Source organism: Rhinoderma darwinii, chromosome 4 (genome assembly GCF_050947455.1).
Source record: "Rhinoderma darwinii isolate aRhiDar2 chromosome 4, aRhiDar2.hap1, whole genome shotgun sequence".
NCBI classification, from domain to species: domain Eukaryota; kingdom Metazoa; phylum Chordata; class Amphibia; order Anura; family Rhinodermatidae; genus Rhinoderma; species Rhinoderma darwinii.
The window spans coordinates 125,011,425-125,036,875 of NC_134690.1; the positions used below are offsets into that span (position 1 = coordinate 125,011,425).

Genomic DNA, 25,451 nt, shown 5'->3' on the forward strand with positions numbered 1-25,451 from the left:
TAGTTTTTTCAATGGGAAGAGGGTCATGTGACACATCAAACTTATCGAGAATTTCACAAGAAAAACAATGGTGTGCTTGGTTTTAACGTTACTTTATTCTTTCATGAGTTGTTTACAAGTTTCTGACCACTTATAAAATGTGTTCAAAGTGCTGCCCATTGTGTTGGATTGTCAATACAACCCTCTTCTCCCACTCTTCACACACTGATAGCAACACCGCAGAAGAAATGCTAGCACAGGCTTCCAGTATCCGTAGTTTCAGTTGCTGCACATCTCGTATCTTCACAGCATAGACAATTGCCTTCAGATGACCCCAAAGATAAAAGTCTAAGGGGGTCAGATCGGGAGACCTAGGGGGTCATTCAACTGGCCCACAACGACCAATCCACTTTCCAGGAAACTGTTCATCTAGGAATGCTCGGACCTGACCCCCATAATGTGGTGGTGCACCATCTTGCTGGAAAAACTCAGGGAACGTGCCAGCTTCAGTGCATAAAGAGGGAAACACATCTTCATGTAGCAATTTCAGATATCCCATGGCCTTGAGGTTTCCATTGATGAAGAATGGCCCCACTATCTTTGTACCCCATATACCACACCATACTATCAATTTTTGTGTTCCAACAGTCTTGGAGGGATCTATCCAATGTGGGTTAGTGTCAGACCAATAGCGGTGGTTTTGTTTGTTAACTTCACCATTCACATAAAAGTTTGCCTCATCACTGAACAAAATGTTCTGTGTGAACTGAGGATCCTGTTCCAATTTTTGTTTTGCCTATTCTGCAAATTCAGTGCGCCGATCTGGGTCATCCTCGTTGAGATGCTGCAGCAGCTGGAGTTTGTAAGGGTGCCATTTGTGAGTAGCTAATATCAGCCGAAGGGATGTTCGACTGATGCCACTCTCCAGTGACATGCGGCGAGTGCTACGCTGTGGGCTCTTGCTGAATGAAGCTAGGACAGCCACTGATGTTTCTTCATTAGTGACAGTTTTCATGCGTCCACATTTGGGCAAATCCAACACTGAACCAGTTTCACGAAACTTGGCAAGCAGTTTGCAAACTGTAGCATGGGAGATGGGTGGTCTCGTAGGGTGTCTTGCATTGAAATCTGCTGCAATGACCCGGGTACTGCGTTCACCAGACATCAACACAATTTCTATCTGCTCCTCACGTGTTAACCTCTGCGACATGTCAATGGCTGTAAACAAAGAGAAACTTGTAAATAACTAATGAAAGAATAAAGTAACGTTAAAACCAAGCACACCATTGTTTTTCTTGTGAAATTCTCGATAAGTTTGATGTGTCACATGACCCTCTTCCCATTGAAAAAACTAAAGTTGGATACAAAATGGCCGACTTCAAAATGGCCACCATGGTCAACACCCAGCTTGAAAAGTTTCCCCCCTCCCATATACTAATATGCCACAAACAGGAAGTTAATATCACCAACAATTCCCATTTTATTTAGGTGTATCCATATAAATGGCCCACCCTGTAGTTTTCTTTATGTCTTATGGCGTTTGCACAATAAAATACTTTTTGTAAAAAATCATTTACTTTTTGTGTTACCTTACTCTAAGAGCCAGAACTTTTTTATATTTCCATCAAGAAAGCCGTGCGAGGAATTGCTTTTTGCGTAACGAACTGTAGTTTCGATCAGTACCATTTTTAGGTACATGCAACTTTTTAATCTCTTTTTATTCCATTTATTGGGCGGTGAAGTGACAAAAGAATTGTAATTCTGGTATGGTTTATTGTTATTTTCTTATATGGCATTCACCAAGTGGGATAAACAATGAAATAATTTTGTAGATCAGGCCGTTACAGACGCGGCGATACCAATTATGTATAGTTTATTTGTTTATTTATATATTTTTATTAATAATAAAAGGACTGATAAGGGAAAAAGGGGGATTTTTACTTTTATTAGTTTTAAAACTGTTATTTTCACACAACTTTTTTTTCTTTTTTACTTTGTCCCACTAGGGGACTTGAGGACAGGAAACCCTGATCGCTATTCTAATACGCTGTGCAGTGTATTAGAGCTGTCAGATACTCACTGACAGCAAGCATAGTGGGTCCTGACTTTGTCAGGACCCACTAGGCTTCCGTCGATGGCATAGCCGGACGCCATTGTTATGCATCCTGTTGTCATAGCCACCATCTCCACCTGCTATCGTGTATCGGGCCGTCGATGGTGGTTTAACCCCTAAAAAGCCGCGATCGCTATTGAACGCGGCATTTAAGGAGTTAATCAGTGGGGACAAAGCGATCGGTCCCCGCTGTAGGAGCTGTGGCAACTGCTGTACGAGACAGCAGCTGTCACAGCTCCTGCATGTGTCGGGAAGACGGCCGAAATGGCCGTTACTCCCGTGACGTACTATTAGGTACTAATAGTACGTCCAGGAGAGTGAAGGGGTTAATCAAGTGGGCTAATACATGACTAGATTGGTTACCCATTTCAAAATAATATTGTTTTGTAAAAATAAGTTTACGCTTGGTTTTCAAATGAAGTTGATGTTGATACAAGCGAGATAAACTCACCCAAGCAGATTTATGGTCCTCTGAGGGGTCAGAAACATACAGAGACTCCACAGCAGCCAAATTACTCTCTAAATCCCTTTCTGAGTGAGCCGTAGTTTTTATGAGTATGAGATTAAAAAAAGATCACCTTTCCCTCAATAACAATCCGGAGACGAGCAGGGTATGCCATAGAGTAGGGTATGTTACGTTCTTTGAACTTCCTCTTGACCTCCGTAAAGGTGGCACGTTGCTTCTGGAGATCCGCCGAGAAGTCAGGGAAAATATAAACATTGGAATTGTTACATTTCAACGGAGACTTCAGTCTGGCCTGATGTAAAGCCATATCCCGATCTCGATAATTTAGCAGTCGGACCAGGAAGTGTCTCGGCGGGGCACCTGGTAGTGGTGGTTTAGCCGGAACACGGTGTGCTCTTTCAACCACAAAGCAAGTGGAGAAGGCGGTCTCTCCTAAGTTGGTTTTGAGCCATTGTTCAATGAAAGTTTCAGGAGACTGGCCCTCAGCCCTTTAGATTGGCAAGCTTCCACCTTACGCTTAGTGTCAGTGAGGGTAGTAACAAGAGGACCAACTCTATCTTCCACCCGAGAGAGTCTATATATTCCAGCTCTCCCATGCGTCCTCTAATATTGTGCATGTCTTGACGAGACAGGCTGACATCAATCTTTATCTCATCAATTTTACCCGTTAGAGATGTTTTGCGGGCATCTATGGCCATCAAAAGTTACATAGAAACTTGTCTGAGAGTGGGTTCCGGATCAGAATCAGGGTCCATCTCATGATGCGACTGGGAACCATCCTCTCTTTGCTTAGATTGTGAGGATCTCATCTTGCGCGGAGAAGAACCATCATCATCTTGCTCAGCACGAGCAAAGTCCTTCAATTTGTCAACTGCAGATTGATGCTTAGATCTGTTCATGGTGAACAATATATAGTATATAGTAAAGAACAATCCAACGTAGGAGAAGGAGAGCTGTCACTTTTCACAGGTATACTGTATATATAGGACCAAGAGAGCTTGATTAGCCTGTTACAGCAAATGAGGTTTAAACAGGTAGTGTGCAGCAGGGTATAGCAGCGTGTCCCAGGTCAGGTAAAGTCAAAGAAAATGGCCGCCGCCAGCAGTTATATATCTCACCCCATGCAGCCACGAGGTAGAGTCCCAATGCAGCTAAGTGCAGATCTTCCCAGCAAGGGATGCCCTCAACTTGCTCATCTCAGAGATCTTCAAGCGCCAGCAGCGCAGCTCCGGTGCCGACAGACAGGCAAGAAGCAGGGTTAGTCAGGAGCTCACCCGGACAGCGGCACTAGGCGACACAGGCACTGGATATCGGGGATTGAGGTATGCAGCTCCACAATGTAAGGCCGCAGAACACCACCCGGTCAGCCCACGAGCAGCACAGAGGGACGCCGTCACAAGATGCCCGTCGTCTTAGTCCAGGATCACCGGAGAGACAGTCTGATTAGTTCAGCGACTGCTCAGCACCAGATCAGGTCAGGATGATGGCAGGATTAGTAACAGTCCACTGGAGCTCAGCTCATGCACGTCCTTCCATCTCAGCTGCAGGCCACGCCCACCATGTTTTACTACTTTTACACAGTGAAAACACTTTTTTTCAAAATTATTTGTTTTTGTGTCTCGATATTTGAAGAGCCATAACTTTTTTATTTTTCCGCCGATGCAGTTGTATGAGAGATTTTTTTTGCGGGACGACTTGTAGATTTTATCGGTACCATTTTTGAGTAGATGTGACTTTTTGATCACTTTTTATCAAATTTTTTTTTAAGGCTGGATTCAAAGAAAACAGCAATTTTTGCATGGTTTTTTATTTAATTTTTTTACGACGTTCACTGTGCGGGTTAAATGATGTAATAAGTTTATACTTGTGGTCGTTACGGATGCGGCGATACCAAATATGTGTAACTTTTTAACTTTATTTTGTTTTTCAATTATAAAGCATTTTGTAAGGGGAAAAAGTGGGTTTTTCCATTTATTTTTTTTTGAGCGCCTCATCTGAGGGTTTAAACGGGTGAGATCGATACTAATATTGATCTCACCCGTTCGAGCGTGGATGCCCCCAGCCCTCAGCTACCTCTGGCAGCTGAGAGCAGGGAGATTTAACGGCTCCCTGCTCTGTTTATTTATTCTGATGCAGCGCCGAAAAAAAAAAAAATTGCATCGGAATAAAGGCTTTAGTGGCCGCCGTAAAAACACTATGGTGCGGTCACTAACGGGTTAAGGACGCAATACAGGCATAAACCAGAAGAGCATCTGTGCTGTTTCTCCTGCTCGGACAACTTGACTCTGTCTACCTGTATTGGTTCTTCAGGTAGCGCAACAGGGGAAGGCAATAGTGGTCTCTGGAACGAGGGTACTAGTCTGTGAAACCGTCTCTCCTGCCGAGCCTCCTGAGTGCGTTCCTGAATCCACATGTCGACCCGGGTCGCCAACAGGATGAGGGCATCCAAGGTAGAAGGAAGGTTATGGGCTGCTAGCTCGTCCTTCATTTGAGATGACAATCCCTGCCAAAAGGTCGCCACCAATGCCTCATTGTTCCATGCCAACTCTGCTGCCAGGGTACGAAGAGAGATAGCATGCTCTCCTACTGTGGAGCCTCCTTGTTTGAGGGTTAGCAGAGTGGCAGAAGATGTTCGGCCCGGCTTCTCTAACACGGCAAGGAAAGACTGCAGGAACAAGGCTAGGTCCAAGAATTCAGGTCCCTGTTGTTCTAAGATGGAGTTCGCCCATGCGAAAGCCTTGCCAGCGAGGAAGGAGATAATAAATGCTACTTTGGCCTCTTCAGAGGGGAAGAGATGAGCTCGTCTAAAATGAATGATGCATTGATTGATGAACCCTCTACAGGCTCTAGGGTCACCGTCATAGTGAGGAGGAAGTGGCAGCGAAACTGTGGATCCAGAACAAACAGGAGGGGTAACAGGCAGTGGAATGGCAGCCGTCTCTGAAGGGGGAACAGGTAGTTTATCCAGTCGGGCTCTACAGCCTCAAGGAGTTGATCCTAACGTGCCCGTAAATCATGCATATCCGTCTGTATCCTCTGAACTGCGGTCTTAGGCTGGCCAGCGGGTTCCATAGCCTGAGCGTACTGTCACGAATTAGGGGTATGTGGACCCACTAGGCCGCTCCGCCGTAGCGGAGAGACAGCTGGCCAACTCACAGTCTATGCACAAAGTCTATGGTAGGAATGAAGCACACGGGTACCTGGTATAGTCCGGATGGTGGCAAGGGCTCTGGCACAGATGGGGCTGGAGGTGGCGGGTTGCGCCAAACATGGCGGATGGAATCCAAAAGGACAGGCGACAGCAGACGTGGAGTATTCCAGCAGGCGAGGAAAGGCACGGCTCAGGTACTATACAGGCACGAAACAAGACACCGCACGGGATACAGGATATAGGAGAAAGGACAAGGGAACACTGGGAGCAGGAAAACACTAAGGGACCATTTGCAATATAGACATGGGAAAACTACAACGCTCAGGCAGGGAGTAAAAGGGCGGAGCCCTTCTTATAGTCCAAGATGGGCAGGGGTTGATTAGGGAAATTTAAACATGTGCGCGCTGGCCCTTTAAGGCCGTGCCTATGCATGCACCTTACCAGTGAGAGCAGGACCAGCTGGCTGGTGTCTCCAAGGAGGGAGACGCCGGCAGGAAGACAACGGACTGTGGTCGCAGGTGTCGCCAGGTACTGAACGGTGGCGGTCCGCGACCACGGCCGTGACACATAGGTTGATAAAGACTATCACAGTAAAGGGGTAACTATGCACCACAATAACCTATTATGTGCATTTATTTTTGCTTTAAAGTGTTTAGCAGAATTTATACGAATTCGTAAGGTAGTACACTAATTTCCAATGGTTTTTCCTCTTGACAATAATAAGATGAAAATACCAAAACACCTAATCTTGTCATTAGTTATGTGTATTGACTGCTTACTAGTGAACTAGTGAATACTTTGTAGAATCTGAATTCCCTGAAAATCTAAAGTTTCAATGGCAATGGCCCAACACATCTGCTGCTTTAAGCTCTCCTAAGTAAAATGTCACCTGCTGCTGTTGGGAAGATGAAGTGTTAGTTTAAATCTATCACCTGCAGCATATACCATACAAATTATTCAGTCTTATGAAAGTGTTAAAATATTGTATATTTTCCAATAAAATGTACCTATTCCATGTTTTACAGTTTATATATAGATAAAATCTACATAAAATTTTGAGAAATGTTATAATATACTTACCTTGCACAGATTCTAATTTACAAGGAACAGATCTGCATTCACAATGCTACTGGTTATCATTGGATACAGTCAGAAAGATTGTCGACAGACACACCCCAACAGTTTAAATGAGCTTCCATTATTCATTGGGAAAGTGCAGTACCTGGTATAATGATAACACTTCTCAGAATGACAATCACCAGAGCAAGCTGTGGGCAGACAATGAACAAGCATGCAATGCTGGGAGATTTCAGCTCTGAAGCATGCAGAATTGTGAACGCACCTATGGGCTATAATGCAGGCTGCTACTCAGGATCAGTGCCAAATAAGTACAGTAATGTTTTTTATGTAGATTCATTTATATTGTAAATATATACAAAAATAAATGCAAAGATATAAACAAGTGTGCGCTAAGAACCTCACTATTGTAAGTAGATTTAGAAATAATGCATACTTATTTATCTTTAGTGGCTCTGGTGGCATTAGTGTTAGCAGTGTGCTGTTCGCCACTTTTTGTGTGCTGCATAAACAAGTGTACATCACCTTTACTACCTTGTATATGCCACCAAAGTTTGACTATCTTGTCTCCATTTGCAATTGAGCAAGACATCTGCCCTAGGTTGCCCATCCCTAATGCAGCTTTAGGCTGGGTTCACACGACCTATTTTCAGGCGTAAACTAGGCATTTTACGCCTCGAATTACGCCTGAAAAGACGGCTTGAATACGTCGGCAAACATCTGCCCATTGTTTTCAATGGGTTTGCCGACGTACTGTGCCGACGACCTTTAATTTTACGCGTCGCTGTAAAATGACTGCCTCGGCAAAGAAGTGCAGGACACTTCTTGGGGCGTAATTTGAGCCGTTTTTCATTGAATCCAATGAAGAACAGCTCGAAATTACGCCCATAATTGGCGCCTCGCAAAACGTGAGTACGAGCAATTACGTCTGAAATGGAGGAGCTGTTTTCTCCTGAAAACAGCTCCGTAATTTCAGCCGTAATTGTCGATATCGTGTGCACATACCCTAACAATAACCAATCTAGTTTCACAGTGGTGTATATAGTCGGCATTGACAAAATGTCCTATTTGCATATATTATATCAGCAATAACTAGTATGCAACTGCTGAATCTATTAATGAGGGTACAATCACTAGTTTCAGGTTCTCATTAGGGACATGATGGACGCCAGTAATAACCATCAAGAGGAATTTAAATGCTTCATTTTATAACCTTCCTAGGTGCTGCATTTATTGGCAGATGTGTTAGTCGCTTTTGATCTGATCCACAACACAAAAATTCCTAAAGCTCTAGAGAAAAATATTTAGTTTGTAAAAATTAATGGCTGAGATGAATGGCAGACAGTAAAGAGCATGTTCCGTTATCCTAAGTGATAGCAGATATACTATTGATCATAAAACACCACATTCTTTACTTCTGCTCTGATACAGTAGTAAATGTCAAATATGTAATTATTCCCCATCCTATTCACATTGTTTGCTCTAAGGATTGTTTGCTCTAATTTTTCCATATTTCCGCCAGATGAGGGAGCACAATAAAAATACAGACCTATGCATACAAAATTTAAATATTGAATGGCTAATCTACTAGTATGAGAAAATGCTGTCAATTGTTTTTCAAATTATTCGAAAAAGTGAAAAAAAGAAAGTTATATTGTTTGTTGTAGTTATCTTATAACTCTAGTGTTGAGCTAAGTGCATTGCAGAATACAGTTTAGTACTTTGTGCAGGCTATAACAAACATCTAACAAGAAAGAGGGGGCTGCAGCACTTGTTAGGACACTGTATCCCTTTGGCTCCCATAAGCTTCATTCGAGGGAGCTACAGATAGGACAATGACTGTAATGCAATTCTTTGGTCTAGCTGCACTCCTTCCAATTGAATCTGAGAAAGGCCAGTGCTCTAGCGAGGGACCAGGGCGTAACTACCCCCCCCCCCCTATGCCCAGTGGCGCCGCTAGCAGCCTTTATGGCTGCTACAGCGGTAGCATGGGGCTTGCGCCGCGGAGCCTCCAACAAGTATGGGCCGGGCAACACAGGCCCTCTCATGCCTGTAGGCGTCGGTATCACCGGGGGGAACCCGGTGCTAGCGACAGCCAAATACATGCATTAGCGCTGAATGCTCGACCATTCAGCGCCGTAGAATGACACTGATTAGCTATCGGCGCGATGACATAATCACGCCGCTTCCATGCTTGAAAGGTGCTGATTGACGGGGCAAGTCATTCTGCCCCGCCAATAAGAATCATTGGACGATGCTCGTTCAGATCCAGCAGACCTGCCACATCGTGGGAACGGGATCTTGTGAGTATGTAAAGTTTTGTTGTTTTTTTTCATAAAACTGTGAGTGGCATTATATATAGTGGGGGCTCTATCTAAAGGGGGGGTTGTCTATATGTGGGCCACTATATACTGGGGGGTCTGTATGTGGGGATGTGGAGCACTAGCTACAGGGGCGGTCTGTATGTGGGGATGTGGGGCACAATCTACAGGGGGGTCTATATGTGGGGATGTGGGCCACTATATACAGGGTGGTCTATATGTGGGCCACTATCTACAGGGAGGGTCTATATGTGGGGATGTGGGCCACTATATACAGGGTGGTCTATATGTGTGCGACTATCTACAGGGGGGTCTATATGTGGGGATGTGGGGCACTATCTACAGGGGGGTCTATATGTGAGGCACTATATGTGAAACACTATACTGGGATGGGCTATATGTAGAGCACTATCTATAGGGGAGCTATTTTTTAGGGTACTTTCTATAGGGGTGGGCTATATGTGGGACAATATATACAGTGGTGGGTTACCTGTGGGGCACTAGCAACAGGGTGGCTATATGTAGGGCACAGTCTACAGAGGTGGGCTATATGTGGGACACGCTATACAGGGGGAGCTATATGTGAGACACTATCTACGGAGGTGGGCTATACGTGGAGAACTGTCTATAGGGGAAGCTATATGTAGGGCAGCACGGTGGCTCAGTGGTTAGCACTATTGCCTTGCAACTCTGGAGTCCATATGTGGGCACTATCTACAGAGGGCTGTATGTGGGATGCTATCTACAGGGGCTTCTATGTAGGTCACTATCTACAGAGGCTCTATGGGGGTCAATATCTACAGGCGGCTATGGGGGCACTATCTACAGGGGGCACGGTGTGTGTGTGTGACAGTTTATGGTACTATTATAATCAGGGACACAGTGTATGGCGCTATTATAGTTAGAGGTGCAGTGTATGGTGCTTTATTATATTTAGAGGTGTTGAGAATTTTAACTTTGTTTATAGGTGCAGAAATGTTTTAAAAGTGAGAAGTTGAAGACATCTGAGCGGAAAACTGCAGAAATGGGTCATGGCCGGTAGAAATCCATCATAGATGTCTGGACCGGAGGGAGAAGAAAAGAACTAGAATCTGAGATGTCACCGGTGAGTCACTTAATGTAAATGTTTATTCTGCCTCTAATCAGTATTGTAGTCACTGTATGATCTGGTGGTATGATTAGAATATGATTTTTTTTTTGTGAAACAGCATTTCCCAGAATATCCTCACCATTGTTCGGGCCATGCTGGGAGCTGTAGTTTTACGCCATACAAACCTATATGGCAGGGGTTGCACTAAATTGAGCTGTATTTGTTCTGGTGTTGTATATATGTACTGAGCTTGGTTCTGTTGCTGTATGTAAGTGCTGAGCTTTGTTCTGTTGCTGTATATACGTATGAGCTAGGTCCTGGTGCTGTATATATGTATGAAATTGGTTTTGGTACTGTGTATATATGTAATGAGTTTGGTTCTGGTGCTGTATATATGTACTGAGCTTAGTTGTAGTGCTGTATTTATGTACTGAAGTTTGTTCTGGTGCTGTATTTATGTACTGAAGTTTGTTCTGGTGCTGTATTTATGTACTGAGGTTGGTTCTGGTGCTGTATATATGTATGGGCTTTGTTCTAGTGCTGTATTTATGTACTAATATTGGTTGTGGTGCTGTATTTATCTACTGAGCTTTGTTCTGGTTCTGTATATATGTACTGAGTTTTGTTCTAGTGCTGTATTTATGTACTGAGCTTGGTTGTGGTACTGTATATATGTCAGAGCTTGGTTCTGGATCTGTAATTATATAGGATATATTTATAATAACAAAATTGTAGGGCAGATGGAATTGTTCTCAATTCATTGTATATTTAATGGGAATCTGTCAGGTAGTTTTAAGCCCTTGAACCGCCACCATGCGGTGGTACATGACCAGACAATATTTCCAAAAATTTCCTTGTATGTTATTTTCAGATGCAGCAAAATACTTAAAATCCACTTTTAAAACGGCGCACACTATATGCTAATTACTCATTAGAGGGTCATGGGGCGGTGCCGCTATCCTGAAGAGTCACATAGTCCTACCTCCAAACCTACCTTTCCATGTTTGAGTGACATCTCCCTGACTGATACAACTTTCTCGGATGCGCCATTGCCTTGTGGCACTATACACAAGGGGGGCTGTGTGGCACTATACACAAGGGGGAGCTGTGTGGAACTATACACATGGGGAACTGTATGGCACTATTTACAAGGGGGAGGGCTGTGGCTCTATCTACAGGGGGCTGAGTGTGGTGCAATCTAGAGATGTCTGTGCGGCACTTTCTACTAAGGGGGGGTTGTGCTGCACTTTCTAATAAGGGGGGGCTGTGTGGCACTGTATACAAGGGAGGGGGCTGTGTGGCACTATATACAGTGGGAGCTGTATGGCACTATCTACAAGGGGGAGGTGGGGGCGCTATCTACAAATGGGGTGTGACACTGTCTATAGGCGGGGCTATATAGCACTGTCTACAGGGGGACTGCATGGCCCATTCTAGAGGGGGCACTATTTATAAGGGGGGCTGCTTGTGGCACCCGGGGGGGGGGCCCGGTCAAGAGTTTGCTATGGGGCCCAGTCTTTCCTAGTTACACCCCTGCGGGGGACACAGTGCATGGAAACCCATCAATGACAACTTCTGACATCAGAAGTTTGTCATAAATGGAGAAATAATTTTAGTGTAGCTCCATTCCAGCAATGACAGAGAAAGCAGCATCTCACATTATTTATGAAACAATTCTTGCACCATACTTGCTGCTATTTCTAAATTCAGAGTTTTGAATGGTTAGAACCATCAGTATAATTGGAGACCATGCCAGATCATTCATTCAATGTTACGAACACGAAGTGCTAGGGATATTCAACTCTCCGACATTTTTGGCATAGCCACAGGATATACCATGAATGTCTGATAGATGCGAGTCTCAGAAAACGGGGCCCCTCACCCCCATCTTACCTTCTCCCGCTTTAGCTGGGCTCCTGCCCGAGCTTGCTGATCTATGCTGTTTCCGTAATGTCCATTCCGTTCTATGGAAGTTGCGGAAACAATGTAGCTCATTGAGCTCGTTAAATATAGAAATATACTTTTTTGTCACTCTGATGCAATTACAAGAGAAGTGACTGATAAGACAAATGCTAGCTAGTCATTATGTCTCACTATATACTTTTCTAGATTGTGACATGCAGAACTGTGACTCTTATTTAATGAAGGGACAGCCTGACAACATATTAAATTCAGTCATTAATATGTTATTACATTTTTCATTATTTTATCTTTTAGGATATATTAATCTATGAGATCCGGCAAACAAGTCTGCATTGAGTTATATACATTGGCATAAATGTCTGCAATGAAAGGAATTTGTAAAGCACATATGGAGTTTAGAAATCTCCCTGATGTTTTGTATTCGCAATTCCCTAGTGATTTATAGTACCCCATGCAAGTTTCCCCATTCTTTCACTGCATGGTTGAATCCACCCACCACATGAGCCATTAAGGATAGCTTGTGTAACTGCCATACACCCACTGCTACCACCCCTCTTATTCTTATTACATGACATCATATTCCACACAATACTGCCACTGAGCAATGTTCAAGTTGTGATTCACCTGGCTCTCTATAAGCATTTATTAAGGGGCTCCCTCCTCAGTCTTAGCACAGCCACGTTCTGGTAGGATTTAGAGAACATCACTAGGACAAAGGCAAGTCGTGCAGTATTTCAGAACTTGCGTCTGCTAGCCTGGGAGAGAACATGATGCTACTAAATCTATTTGCTTGTACCATTTGGTGCCTATCATCTGCACTTACAATAACTGTGCAAGCACAAGATTTGGACAATCAGATACTGGTGACTGGAGAAGGCAAGTCATTTATATTTTCTTCATATGCTTGTTTATAGTAATAGTATATCTTTTATAATCACAAAGTATAAAATGTTTAAAATGCTTTCAATGTTTTTAGATTATATTATATCTACTTTGGTTTGACGTAGGAGTAGAACATTGTAGACGATATGCAATTAAAGCAATTTGAGGCAATTATAATGTGTATTTTTATGTTTTAGTAACTTTAACAGAATGCCAAATCAAAGACCTTTCAAGGTGGGATAAAGTGATGACAATGTTAGAGAACTCTCAGATGAGACAGAACATGCTGCTTCAGAACTTTGAAGAAGTTAATGCGGAACTTTATACAGTAAAAGTAGATCTTTGGACACGCACAAAAAACACATCAGACTCGTGCAGTGACTGCCTCAGCAACATTACTTCAGACATTTCAACGTTACTGGACTCAAAATGTGAGCCTGATTTCGTTTTGAGAAAAAGTGTGGAAAAATCTGTTACTTTAAGCCAGGAAATAAAAGAAGGCCTACAACGGATTGAAAATAATTTGCAGAGAGTGGAAAAAGCTGTACAAAATAAAGATGAATGCTCAGATAAAGTAAAGGTAAACTGCGATTTAGACATACTAATCCAGCATTTTCAGAAAATCCAAGATTGGATCCAGCAACGCCAACTACCATCAGGTAACTAATCCAACATGGTCATTTTCACCAGTATTAAATATGAATCACTTAAGCAGGATCTGCATGTTTGAAACAAAAGTTCTAAATTTCTACAGATGTAGTAAAGAAGAGCTTGCCGATGTAGTAGAGCTGAGTATGTTATTTGGTACAACTCACTTTGAGATCTGCGTTAACTGCATTTTTATATACCACTGGAAGTAAACCTTTGCCATTATATTAACTCAGAGTTATCTTGATGCATAAAACCCCCCAAAGAGTAAAATGATGCAAGTGTTAACATGTACATTGTATTACTTGTAAAATGAAGGATGCAAAGAGAAATTATAAATGAAACTTCACACATCAGATCCATTGATTGATATCGCTGTGATCTATGTAGTTTTAGAATGGGCAACTGTATTTTTAGGCAATGTATGGTTAAGCAATATGTTACCTGAGCCGAGTGTATCCTGATATGCATGTTCTGCTAATATATAATGTAACATAAAAGTAAAGGGTGACCATTCACAGAATAAATGTAGATGAGCAGTGCATTAGCGTAGTTAAAAATGCTGAGTAACCTTTCTCATGACAGATGAGTTTGCATTCAGTTACTGTTTGCCTATGACTCAGAAATGTAAAAGGAAAGTATACGTAACTCCAGAAAAGAGCTAGAATTTCTAATTACTGCAGATATGATAAGGTCAATAATGTGTAAGGTTATAAATCTACATTTACGGATAACATCTGGATATGTAATCTGACTGCTTTGGCAGCTGGAAACTGTGTCTGGGGCCATGTGCACTAAACAGTGTTAAAGAACTAACAACAGAATAAACATAGGATGAAGCCTATACAGTACAGACAAAGAATAACATAATTGTTATCAACCCCACCAGTAATTTATATACTAATAATACAATGAAAAACAGATTTAGTGATGCCATAAAGAGCGGCTAATAATATATGGATGAACTAGGGACGACAGAGTAAATTTCCACAAAGAAACCTTTACTAGAGAATGGGATGTTTTTCCGTATAAAGCAAGATGTTTCTAATGGGATCCATCTGTATGACTGTGTATTGAAGAGTCAGGCTTGTCAGTCTTGAGTAAATTTACAATCTGCTTTACAGTGAACTCTACAGTTGTGTGTCCCAGTGGGTGTAATTATAGGGGGTGCACAGGTTGAATTCGCACACGAGAACTGGGGTCTGAGGGGCCCCAAAAGAATCCTTTGCCCTATATGACCAATACGCTAACTGACATTATAGTTAGGGGGCACTGTTAGTGATGTTACATCAGAGCCCAGGAGCTTCAAGTTACATCTCTAGTATTGCCTTAAAGGGAAGGTCCACCTTTACACATTTTCTAACATGTCACTAAGGCATGTCAGAAAATGTCATTGGTGGGGGTCTGGGCCCTGGGACCACCATTGAACACTAAAACAAGGGGCCCACATCACTCCTATAAGTGCTGTGACTCTGGAGGTGTCTGGATCTTCAAGTCTACTCCTATTCGCTGCAGTGGGATTATAATAAACATGGAGTCCCATTGAAGTGAATGGCTAATTCCAATGACAAACTTGGTTTAGAATGTGCAAAACAAAGGGGCATGACGCTTGAGAAGCAATGCAACCTATTTGTTTTAGTGATCTATGGTGATCACAGGACACAGATCCCAACCGATTAAATCTTCTGACATGTCTCAATGACAGATGTGTGAAGGTGAACCCTCCCTTTGAAGTAAGGTGGGTGGAATAAAATAAATCAATGCAGTGCAGTAACTATGAACTATGAATCAGTTAAAGGCACACACACACACACACACACACACACACACACACACACACACACACACACACACACACACAGAAAAACCCAGGCAAATAGAATTTTAGTCTTTTATTTGGACTGCAATGCTCTATGGCTAACAGTATATTATATCATGAGTGACATTACCTCATTGTGGTTTTTGTGAATTAGAAATCTGAAGAGAGGTGTCCAGCTGGCGATACACCAAGCCCTCATTACAGCTGGCCTCAGTAAAATGGAATATTTATGGAGTACGTACAATGTAAACTGTCGTCTAATTCCTTTCGTGGTTTCAGAACGTTATGCGTTATTAAAGTTTTCAAGCTCAAGCATATCCAACTTTAAATGTAAAAACAATTGGTGTACAGCAGGATAATTGCCCCCCCCCCCCACTAAAAACTTAAAAGAATCAGCCTAGTAATTGTCCTCAGCTTTAAAACAACAGTTTCCTCTTTCCTAAAAAAATAATTTTACCGTAATTGGTGGTAAATTGTAGAGAGCAAATACAGGCATGAAGATTAGGATTATTTTCAGGAAGTATGTCATTCCCAGAACCACATTTTAAACAATTCCTGTAGTTTGGCAATTACTCTAGATGTCATTCACTATGGTAAAGCATAGGTTCCTGTCACTTTGATTAAGCTGGACACATCTCATGCTTTTTAACCATCAGAAAATGTTACGTCTCTGAAAAGAAATCTGATTGATATTTAGTGGCAAAAGAAAATGGAATAATGTTTGTGCCAATGTGTCACCAAAGTGTTTCATTCAGAAGAAGAATTTAGCAAAATGTGGTCTTGTAGTGGCATAATGTTAACGTTTACCTCTATTTTCAACTACATTTTGAAGATTAGCGGAACTTAGACCTCACAAGAACCATAAAATGGCCCTACGAATGCTATTTATGTTGTCCCATTGTGGATTTTGAGTCAAAATCCATATTCAAGGATAGCTGTCAAAAGTTAGTGGCTACCTGATCCTCTGATGTGATCTATTTAAATTGATTTACCTTAGCACCCTTGGCGAGAACCGACCCCCAGATCTTCTCCATCTGCCCAGACTGCTTCACTTTTGAAAAGAGCCAACACTTGAGCTGTATTGGTACCTCTGATTGGTCAAGGCTTTGTCTGGTGTCAGATTTCACTGTATTTCGCCAGATTGGGGCTGTATACATAGTCAATATGGATTCCAAGCTTTATGCTGCAAACAGGAACAGACTATAGGTGCTTCGTATTAAAGTAATGGTGCACGGAGCATCAGAACATAATGTGGACTTAATATAGAAAGCAACTGCTGCTTATCAAATCTCTTCTGAAATTGGAGGAAAACGTTTTTTATATAGAGAAAATGTTATATTTCTTCGTAATAGTTAAATATTTTCTTTACTGATGACCTAGTAGGCAGTCTTTTGGCTTCATTCTAGTCTAGTAGATTGTATTCAGTGCTGGCTTAAAAATCAGTTGGCTTCCATTGTGCGTTTGTTTTCATTCCTTTCTAGTTCCCTAGGCCAAATTTATGGTGATATTAATGAGAAATGTAGTTGTATAGCCTATGTAAAATGAGAATATGTTACATACTGCAGTCTCCACGGCAAGAGTCCTATGTACTCACTGGAGTCAAGTGTGTCCCAGAATATAGGAACATTTCTGACATTTTTACTTCAAGTACTGAGGATTTATTTCCAATATAATATCAGTATAATACCAATAATAATACCAAACTAACAGTAGACACAGACAGTTTAAGACGCAGTTAGCCAATACTGTACTAGACTAAAACTAGTTGTTATTGTAGTTACCGTTGCTGGACGGCCCGACATATCCTTCTGCAAGCAAGGCCCATTACTAAATCTTTTAAAATGCTCTGATATGGTAGACTATTACACATTTCAGTATATTTTGTTTTTCAAGCAATATAAGTAATCTGTGAAATTCAGTCAATACTATAATATTGGTAAGGTGATCTATTTTGCTACCATTCTTGTTCAATATTGCCAATTTTAGGGATGTACTGTATATTTGACACTGTAGGTATCACTATGGCATTATGACGTCATGAAAACAGTATTCAGGGAAACTAATTATAGATAAGGAATCACTATTTACCTGTGACAACAAAAGCTTGAAGTAGTCGATTCACTAAAATGTTGTCTCACCTGCTTCCTTACTTCAGTCCAGAGATGTTTGAGGACCATTGTTGTGTTGAGAACTTTGACTATCAGAAAACTTAAATTTCTTTCTTTTTAATGCATCCACCACTAGTTGCATTTGTGATAAACTCAACAAATGTGAGGAATGAAAGTCCTTTGGCTTTCAAGATCCTCAAAATGTTCCTCTTCTACCAACAGGCTTGATAACTGGTATGTTGGACTTCTGGTGACCAATTAGGATTGTCTTTCTGACACTTGGTTAGCATTTTGTGCTAGGTTAGTTTATTCTAGTATGCATTTGACATTACTCTGTTAAGTGGTCATGAATGCACACTCTCCCTCTGTCCTGGCATCCCCTGGCTTATATTCACAGGAGGGCACATTGGTTGCTTGTGTGCAGTAACTCCCATCCACTACTATAGAAGCACATAAAAGTGAATGCCACTCAGAGGCCACATATCATGTGAGCATGCCTGATGCTGTCCCGTTCATTTATTATACCAGCTAATAAATGGCGCTCCTCTTATCTGTATCAGTATCAGGCAAAGGATGAATCCTATTAGAGCCTCACGGTTTGTCCTGGGACATCTAGTCCAGCAACTTTGCGGTCAGATGTGGGCGGGCTGTAAGCGGTCCACCAACCCGGAAACTAAACATAGCAGACTAGGATGCGGTATCGATGAAAAGGGGGTATTATGAGCAAATGCTTAAAAACATGTCAAATTTTATTATGCAGCCATGACATCCCTTATCTCCGTTTTCCTAAAAAAATAAATCAACCTGCGTCGGATGGAGTGGTGTAAAGCACAATGCCCCTGCACACTGGAGTAGCGGAGACATGTTATGTGGAGTGACAAATCATTCTTCTCAATCTGGCAGTCTGATGGACGAGTCTTGGTTGGGCGAATGCCAAAAGAATGTTACCTGCCTGATTGCATTGTGTCAATTGTAACGTTTGGTGGAGGAGGGATAATGCTATAGAGTTGTTTTTCAGGGATTGGCCCCTTCGTTCCAGTGAAGGGAAATCTTAAAGCTTCAGCATACCAAGTTATTTTGGAAAATTATTTGCATTTAACTTTGTGGGAACAGTTTGGGGAAGGTCCTTTTCTGTTCCAGCATGACTGTGCTCTAGTGCACAAAGCAAGGTCCATAAAGGCATGGTTGGGCATGTTTGGTGTGGACGAACTTGATTTGCCCGCACAGAGCCCTGAGCTTAACCCCATCAGACACCTTAGAGATGATCTAGAACCGAGATTGCAAGCCATTCCCTCTAGTTCAACATCAGTGTCTGACCTAATAAATGTCCTTCTGGATGAGTGGGCAAAAATTCCAACAGACACACTCCAAAAAATTGTAGATAGACTTTCCAGAGGAGTGGAAGCTGTTTTAGCTGCAAAGGGGGGACCAACTCTATATTAATGACTATGGATTTAGAATAAGTGGTCATAAAAGTTCCTGTATGTGTAATGTGTAGGAGTCCCAATATTTTTGTCCATATAGTGTATCTTAGCGTTAAACTTTTCTAATTGTTTGGGTTAGCAATGCCAAAAAAACAAAAAACGTGTCACAGCATTTTTGCTTTTTTTTTATGCGACTATCGGCGGGGATCAGCAATGGGTAAATCCCTTTACGTTGATCACTTAAATGCTGCGGTCATTGTTGATATCGGCATTTAAGGGGATAAACAGACAAGTTCTGAGTTAGCTTTGACCTGGGCCGATGCTGTGTCAATCACAGCTTTTATGTCTGCATCATCACTATGACGTACATTTACAGCGTTGGTCCTTAACAGCTTAAGGGCTTCCAGCGCTGTGAATGCATGGTGTGTTGCCAATAAGTTAATGAGGGACACTGTTGGCATGAATAATGGGGGGGCACACTAAAGTCACTATTACTAAATCGAGGGCCAGCGCTTATTTTAAAGGGGTTTTCCGACGAGGGATATTTATGTCATATCATGATGCTGTCCTCAAGTTTTGTACACTAGTCGTTTGTCTGGATGGGATTTCTGGACATGGAATTTGCATCTCTTTTTCAAAATTTAAGTGGAAAGAATCTAAACAAGTGAGTGCTCTGGAATATCCTTTACAATAGCCTGAAAATATGTGACAGAAGCCTGTATCAACCAATGAGCGCCGTTATCTGCAGTGTAAGACAGCGCTCATTATTTACTGAGTGGCGCCTTTTCAGTTACAGGATCTGTGTGTGTGACGTGCACTATTCAGTAACCAATGACTGCTTACCCTGTAGTAGGGGAAATAGCTCTTTAGTTAGTGAATGGTGTCTGTCACACAGACATAGCCCGGTAACTCAAAAAATCACTTAGGGTATCTTCACACGGCCTATTTACGGACGTAATTCGGGCATTTTACGCCTCGAATTACGTCCGAAAATGCGCCTCAATAGCGTTGGCAAACATCTGCCCATTGAAAGCAATGTGCTGACGTATGTCTGTTCACACGAGGCGTTTATTTACGCGTCGCTGTCAAAAGACGGCGCGTAAATAGACGCCCGCGCCAAAGAAGTGTCCTGTCACTTCTTGGGACGTAATTTGAGCCGTTATTCATTGACTCCAATGAAAAGCAGCGCCAATTACGTCCGTAATGGACGCGGCGTTCAAGCGCCTGCACATGCCGTTACGGCTGAAATGACGGGGCTGTTTTCTCCTGGAAACAGCCCCGTAATTTCGGCCGTTACGGACGCTGCCGTGTGAACATACCCTAATTGTAATAATGCAAAATAATGGATTGCATCTAAACATTGGGGTCTGTATTGTCCTCTTTTTTTCTGTTTTCGGAATAAGCTGAAAGCAACTGAAGAGACTTCATATGCTACACAGAGACCTGTTAGGGCTTGTCCACACGTAATGGAATTGCTGCCAAAAATTTCGGCAGCAATTCTGCAGAAACTAGCAGGATTTCCGCTGCGGAAAAACCGCACCATTTGCTGCGTTTTTTACTGCAGAAAATGGTGCGGATTTTGCTGCGTTTTTTTCAGTGCTGGGAGATAGTGACATCTGCTCTGAAAAACATAGCAATTCAGTCCACTTTCTGTAGCAGGAATTGACATGTTGCAGTACGAAAAATATGCACCGCAGGTCAATTTCTGGTCGAAAATTTTACGCAGCACGTGGATGAGATTTGTTAAATCTCACCCACTTTGCTGCTACTGTATTCTGCTACGTATTTTACGTCCGCAATTCCAGACGGAAAATACACAGCAATTCCGCTATGTGTGGACAAGCCCTCAGAGTTTTAATTGATTACATTTTACAATTTGCCACATGTAAACATACCCTAAGGGTCAGTTCACACATTGCTTAAATGCTGCGGTTTTTCCACAACGGAATTTGCAGAAAATACAGTAGCAGCAGAGTGGATGAGATAGAACAAATCTCATCCACATACTGCGTAAATACTAAGCAGAAAAAAACGCTCAGAAATTGAATTGCTGTGCAGTTTTATTCTGCAGCATGTTAATTGTATTTGCGTAAATGCTGCTTATTTGTTGACTCAATGGGGAGGTAAAACCCGCAACAAATAGGAGTTGTTGCGTTTCTTTGCGGCAGGTTCGCAGAGATTCCGTCGCAAAAAACGCAACTCAGGAAAAAAAAATCTCATACTTACCCAGAAGTCTGTGTTCCTCACTCCAGCGCAGCCTCCTGGGATGACGTTTCATCCCATTTGACTGCTGCAGCTAATCACAGGCTGCAGCTGCGGTCACATGGGATCAAAGTCAAGGAGGCCGGCCTGGATAGCGTCAGGGGGCCTTCCTCCTGGGATGACGTTTCATCCCATGTGACCGCCGCTGCAGCCAATCACAGGTTGAAACGGTCTCCTGGGATGAATCGTCACCCCAGAAGGCCGGCCTGTTAGCGGACATTCCGGCCAAAGAACTGCACCACAATTTGGTGCGGTTTTTCTCCCAGAATTCTCTGTGGCGCACAGCCTAAGGCTGCAGAATCTCCAAGGATAATTGGACTTTTGGTGCTTTGCTTATTCTACTACAGGAACATAAAACTATTTCAAATCATAAAGAATGTAAGCAGCAAAAATTTTGATAAGAACAATGTTTGTCAAGCATGTTTAAGGGCCTGTTCACACCAGCGTCGGGCTTCCGCTCATGGGTTCCGTTTGAACTTTCTGTTGGAAGAACCGATGAACGGAAAGCCAAATGGAAACCATAGCTTCCGTTTGCATTAACATTGATTGCATTAACAATGCAATTGGTTTTCATTTGATTCCATTCTGTAAGGTCTCTGTTTTTTTGGCGGGAACATTAGCGCAGTTGACTACACTATTGTTTACACTAAAAAAATGGAAACCTTACGGAACGGAAACAAACGAAAACCAATTGCATTGGAAGCATTACCATTGAAATCAATGGTAATGCAAACGAAAGTGATGGTTTCCGTTTGGCTTTCCGTTCATCGTTTCTTCCTACGGAAAGGTCTGACGGAACCCATGAATGGAAGCCCAACGCTGATGTGAACACAGCCTAACCTGTTTATCTATCTGTGTGGACCTATTATTTACCAAAAAGAAAGTCATTGTGTACTAGTACATACGTTTGTCGAAAGTGTAACAAACCACAGCAGTAAAACGCATCAAAATTTGCGTTGTGTAGCTAGAAGTTGCATATATATATATATATATGTATATATATATATATATATATCTTTTATATGTAACTAAGACATTGAGGCTTTCAATAAAACTTCTGCAACTGGTTTAGATTTCACATAAAACTTGGAGAAGAGCCAGAGTAGCTCTTATGGGAGTTTCTAATCACACTTTTGGCGGTTGGGCTTTTGCAAACTGTGTTAAGTTTCAGAAGGGCCTTCATAGTCAAGTCGAGTGTCTGTTAATTAAATAGCCTGTGTTAGACAGTGATACTGACATTTCTGACTATGTGGCTAAAAATATGGCTTAAATATCGTTGGGAAAAATACTCAGAAACATTTTTCTCTAAACAATCAAATGTTATATGTCATATCTGTTTTAGAAGAATGGGCAAGGTTGAAATCTTTCATTTGTTCCAGCTACAAGCATGGATAATTTAAAGCCACACTGGCTCTTTGCACAGGAAATGAATCAGACAAATTCCTACATTAATGTAGTGACACTATTTATTATGACAAACTAATGATCCAATGTATTTCATTCAGCAAGTTTCTCAAATCTGTAAATTGCAGCTTCTGAGCGGCACCCATGATCTGAACTATTACCAGTTTCACCAAGCATAGCGCAGTTGTTTGTTTTACCACTTTTAGGCAAACTGTTTTTGCAGGTACAGTGCAATGTCAGGGCAATGTGCAAAGATTTGGGGGCATGCAGTGGATATTGAAATCGAGAGAACGCCCTATCTGTCACAGATTTGTTCCTGATTTGCTCTCGATTTCACTCATTGAAATCCCTTGCAGAATTTCCAATTACATTAGATGCATGAGATCAAGCAGTTTATATTTGATTTATTTCAACATGTATTGTTTCGTTTTTGTATTTTTTTAGGTTGTGATACCGCATTACTATTTCCTATGAGATCACCCAAAATTTATGCAAGTGCACACCCTGCCGACATGACCCTCCAGGCCTTCACTTTCTGTGTGTGGACTAAAGTGACAGAAGTCCTGGAAAGAACCATTGTATTCTCATATGGCACCAAGCGCAATCCTTATGAAATCCAACTGAATTTGAACCAACAGTCTCCTGTATTGGTTGTTGGTGGGGATAAGGACAAGATAATTGCTGAAAATGTGCTGCAGACAGGCGAGTGGTCACACCTGTGTGGTACATGGGACTCTGAGGATGGCAAAGCAACATTATGGGTTAATGGAGAAAATAAAGCAATAAGTTACGAAATGGCCAAGGGTCATATTATTCCTAATAGAGGTATATTCCAGCTTGGGCAAGAAAAGAACGGCTGTTGCGTAGGAGGAGGTTTTGATGAATCATTATCATTTTCTGGAAAGATTACAGGCTTTAACTTGTGGGATAAAGTACTCAATGATGAGGACATTGTAAAGACTGGAACAAAAAATGGTTGTAGTATTCGGGGCAATGTTATTGGTTGGGGTACAACAGAAATTCAACCACATGGAGGAGCTCAATACATTCATTAAAGCTTATAGAGGTTTAATGCAGGCACATATGTCAGATGCATTAATTGAATTATTTATAAGTATATCCTCCCACTAAGAATAAGATCATGTCACTACAATTTAGTATCAAGATATAGTATTACAATTGTCTAATGAGTATTAAAACACAAAGCATAGCTTCACGTTTAATAAACGCTCTATTAGGGAATTGTATACCCAGCAATTCTATTATTGAAACAGCTTTCTTTATACCATTGGTAATCCAATAAAGAAGCAGGTAAATCGTATTCCTTTTTGTCTGCCAGCACGAAGAAGGCTGTTTTTTCTGTCAGCCTGTATTGTAAGCCCACTGTCACATGTCTGCATTAAATCAGACGTGTATTTCCATGGTAGATATCCGAGGCATACACTCAGATTTCTGCTCTGGATGTGCCGCGGGTGGGCAGCAGATCCACATGAGGATTTGCCCCATTGTAGTTCAATGGAACTAATCCTCTATTTTTCAGTGCAGATTTTTGTAAAAATGTTCCATAGAATGTGAACGGGGATGTGTGAACCCAATTCACATGCATTGGATGCTGATTGTCATCAGATTTGACATGGATTTTGGCACGGACTCTGTGACGAAGTTGGTGTCAAATCCGACACTTGTGAACTATTAGCTGCAGACACAGTCGTAAAACTGCTGATGAGCTGGCTTATAAACTGGCAGGAAATCAGTCATTTTATTCCCCCATGCGCTCCATGCTCTATTATCAAACTGCCTACACTCGTAAAAGCGAGTGATTCTTATTATTTGCAATCCCCTAATATACAAGCATAGGTGAAAGATAAATCTATGCTCTAATGGTTTGTAGATATCTATCTAAGGCCTCATACACATGGCACAGAGTACTGGAGGTTATAGGGCAGCACACAGAAACCCTGCAGTTCTGTACTACTGAGACATAGGGGCAGTAAATAAGAATAGAGAAAAACTATGTAAGAATACTTACTAGTACTGTATCTTTCACAGTGAAATTGACTCGACATCTGATGTCTCCCTAATTGAAATGTTTAGGGAAAGATTCAATTTATTACACTTTGCAGTGGAAAATATACCAGCAATGATTTACAAATTGTCTTAATATCTATTGGGGGATATAGATCTACAATAAAAACGTCAGTTGACTTCCATTGAAGGGATAGATTTTATTGTACTTGGATATACATTTTAATTCTCAGGCGTAAACATCAATTTAATCTAGTAAAACTTTACTAATGTTAGATTCAAATTTACAGCAGTTCTGTCTCAAAGTCAATGCGGACCTCAAAAGCAGTATTAGTTTGGATATTCTATCTTGAATGTAGGGTCTGTTGATTTATCTAACTCACTCATTTTTTGACAGCAGCACATTCTCCACTTCTACTGTATATGTTAGTAATAAGTAACACTAAGCTAATTTCTTCTGTCTAAATAGAGTTGGCAGGAAGTTTTGTTCCAATGTGAATTGCTAATAAGCAAAAAAAAATTGTAAAACATCTTAATCCTAATTATAACCACTTTTTATCAATCATTATACTTGTAATTATGTAATGCTGTATTATATTGTAAATTGAATTTGCAAGAGTTACGTTAAATAAAAACTACTTTATTTTTGTATAATTGTAACATAGAGGAATACTAAAGTTTATCACATTGTTACAATTCTGCATATCTTTGAACCAGAAACATATTAACAACTAAATTCCATTTACTTTGTTTCTGTTG

General features: G+C 41.5%; 2 protein-coding genes across 2 annotated transcripts in view; one reads left to right on the forward strand and one right to left on the reverse strand.

The window, feature by feature from the left end:
- VEPH1 (ventricular zone expressed PH domain containing 1) overlaps window positions 1-25,451 on the reverse strand; it is a 409,378-nt gene that overhangs the window by 315,216 nt on the left and 68,711 nt on the right. The gene's annotated exons all lie outside the window — the stretch shown is intronic.
- Window positions 12,888-23,866, forward strand: PTX3 (pentraxin 3). Its single transcript, XM_075864019.1, has 3 exons — window positions 12,888-12,996; window positions 13,200-13,661; window positions 23,112-23,866. The coding sequence occupies exons 1-3, from the start codon at window positions 12,888-12,890 to the stop codon at window positions 23,720-23,722; spliced, it is 1,182 nt and encodes a 393-aa protein (XP_075720134.1). The 3' UTR covers window positions 23,723-23,866.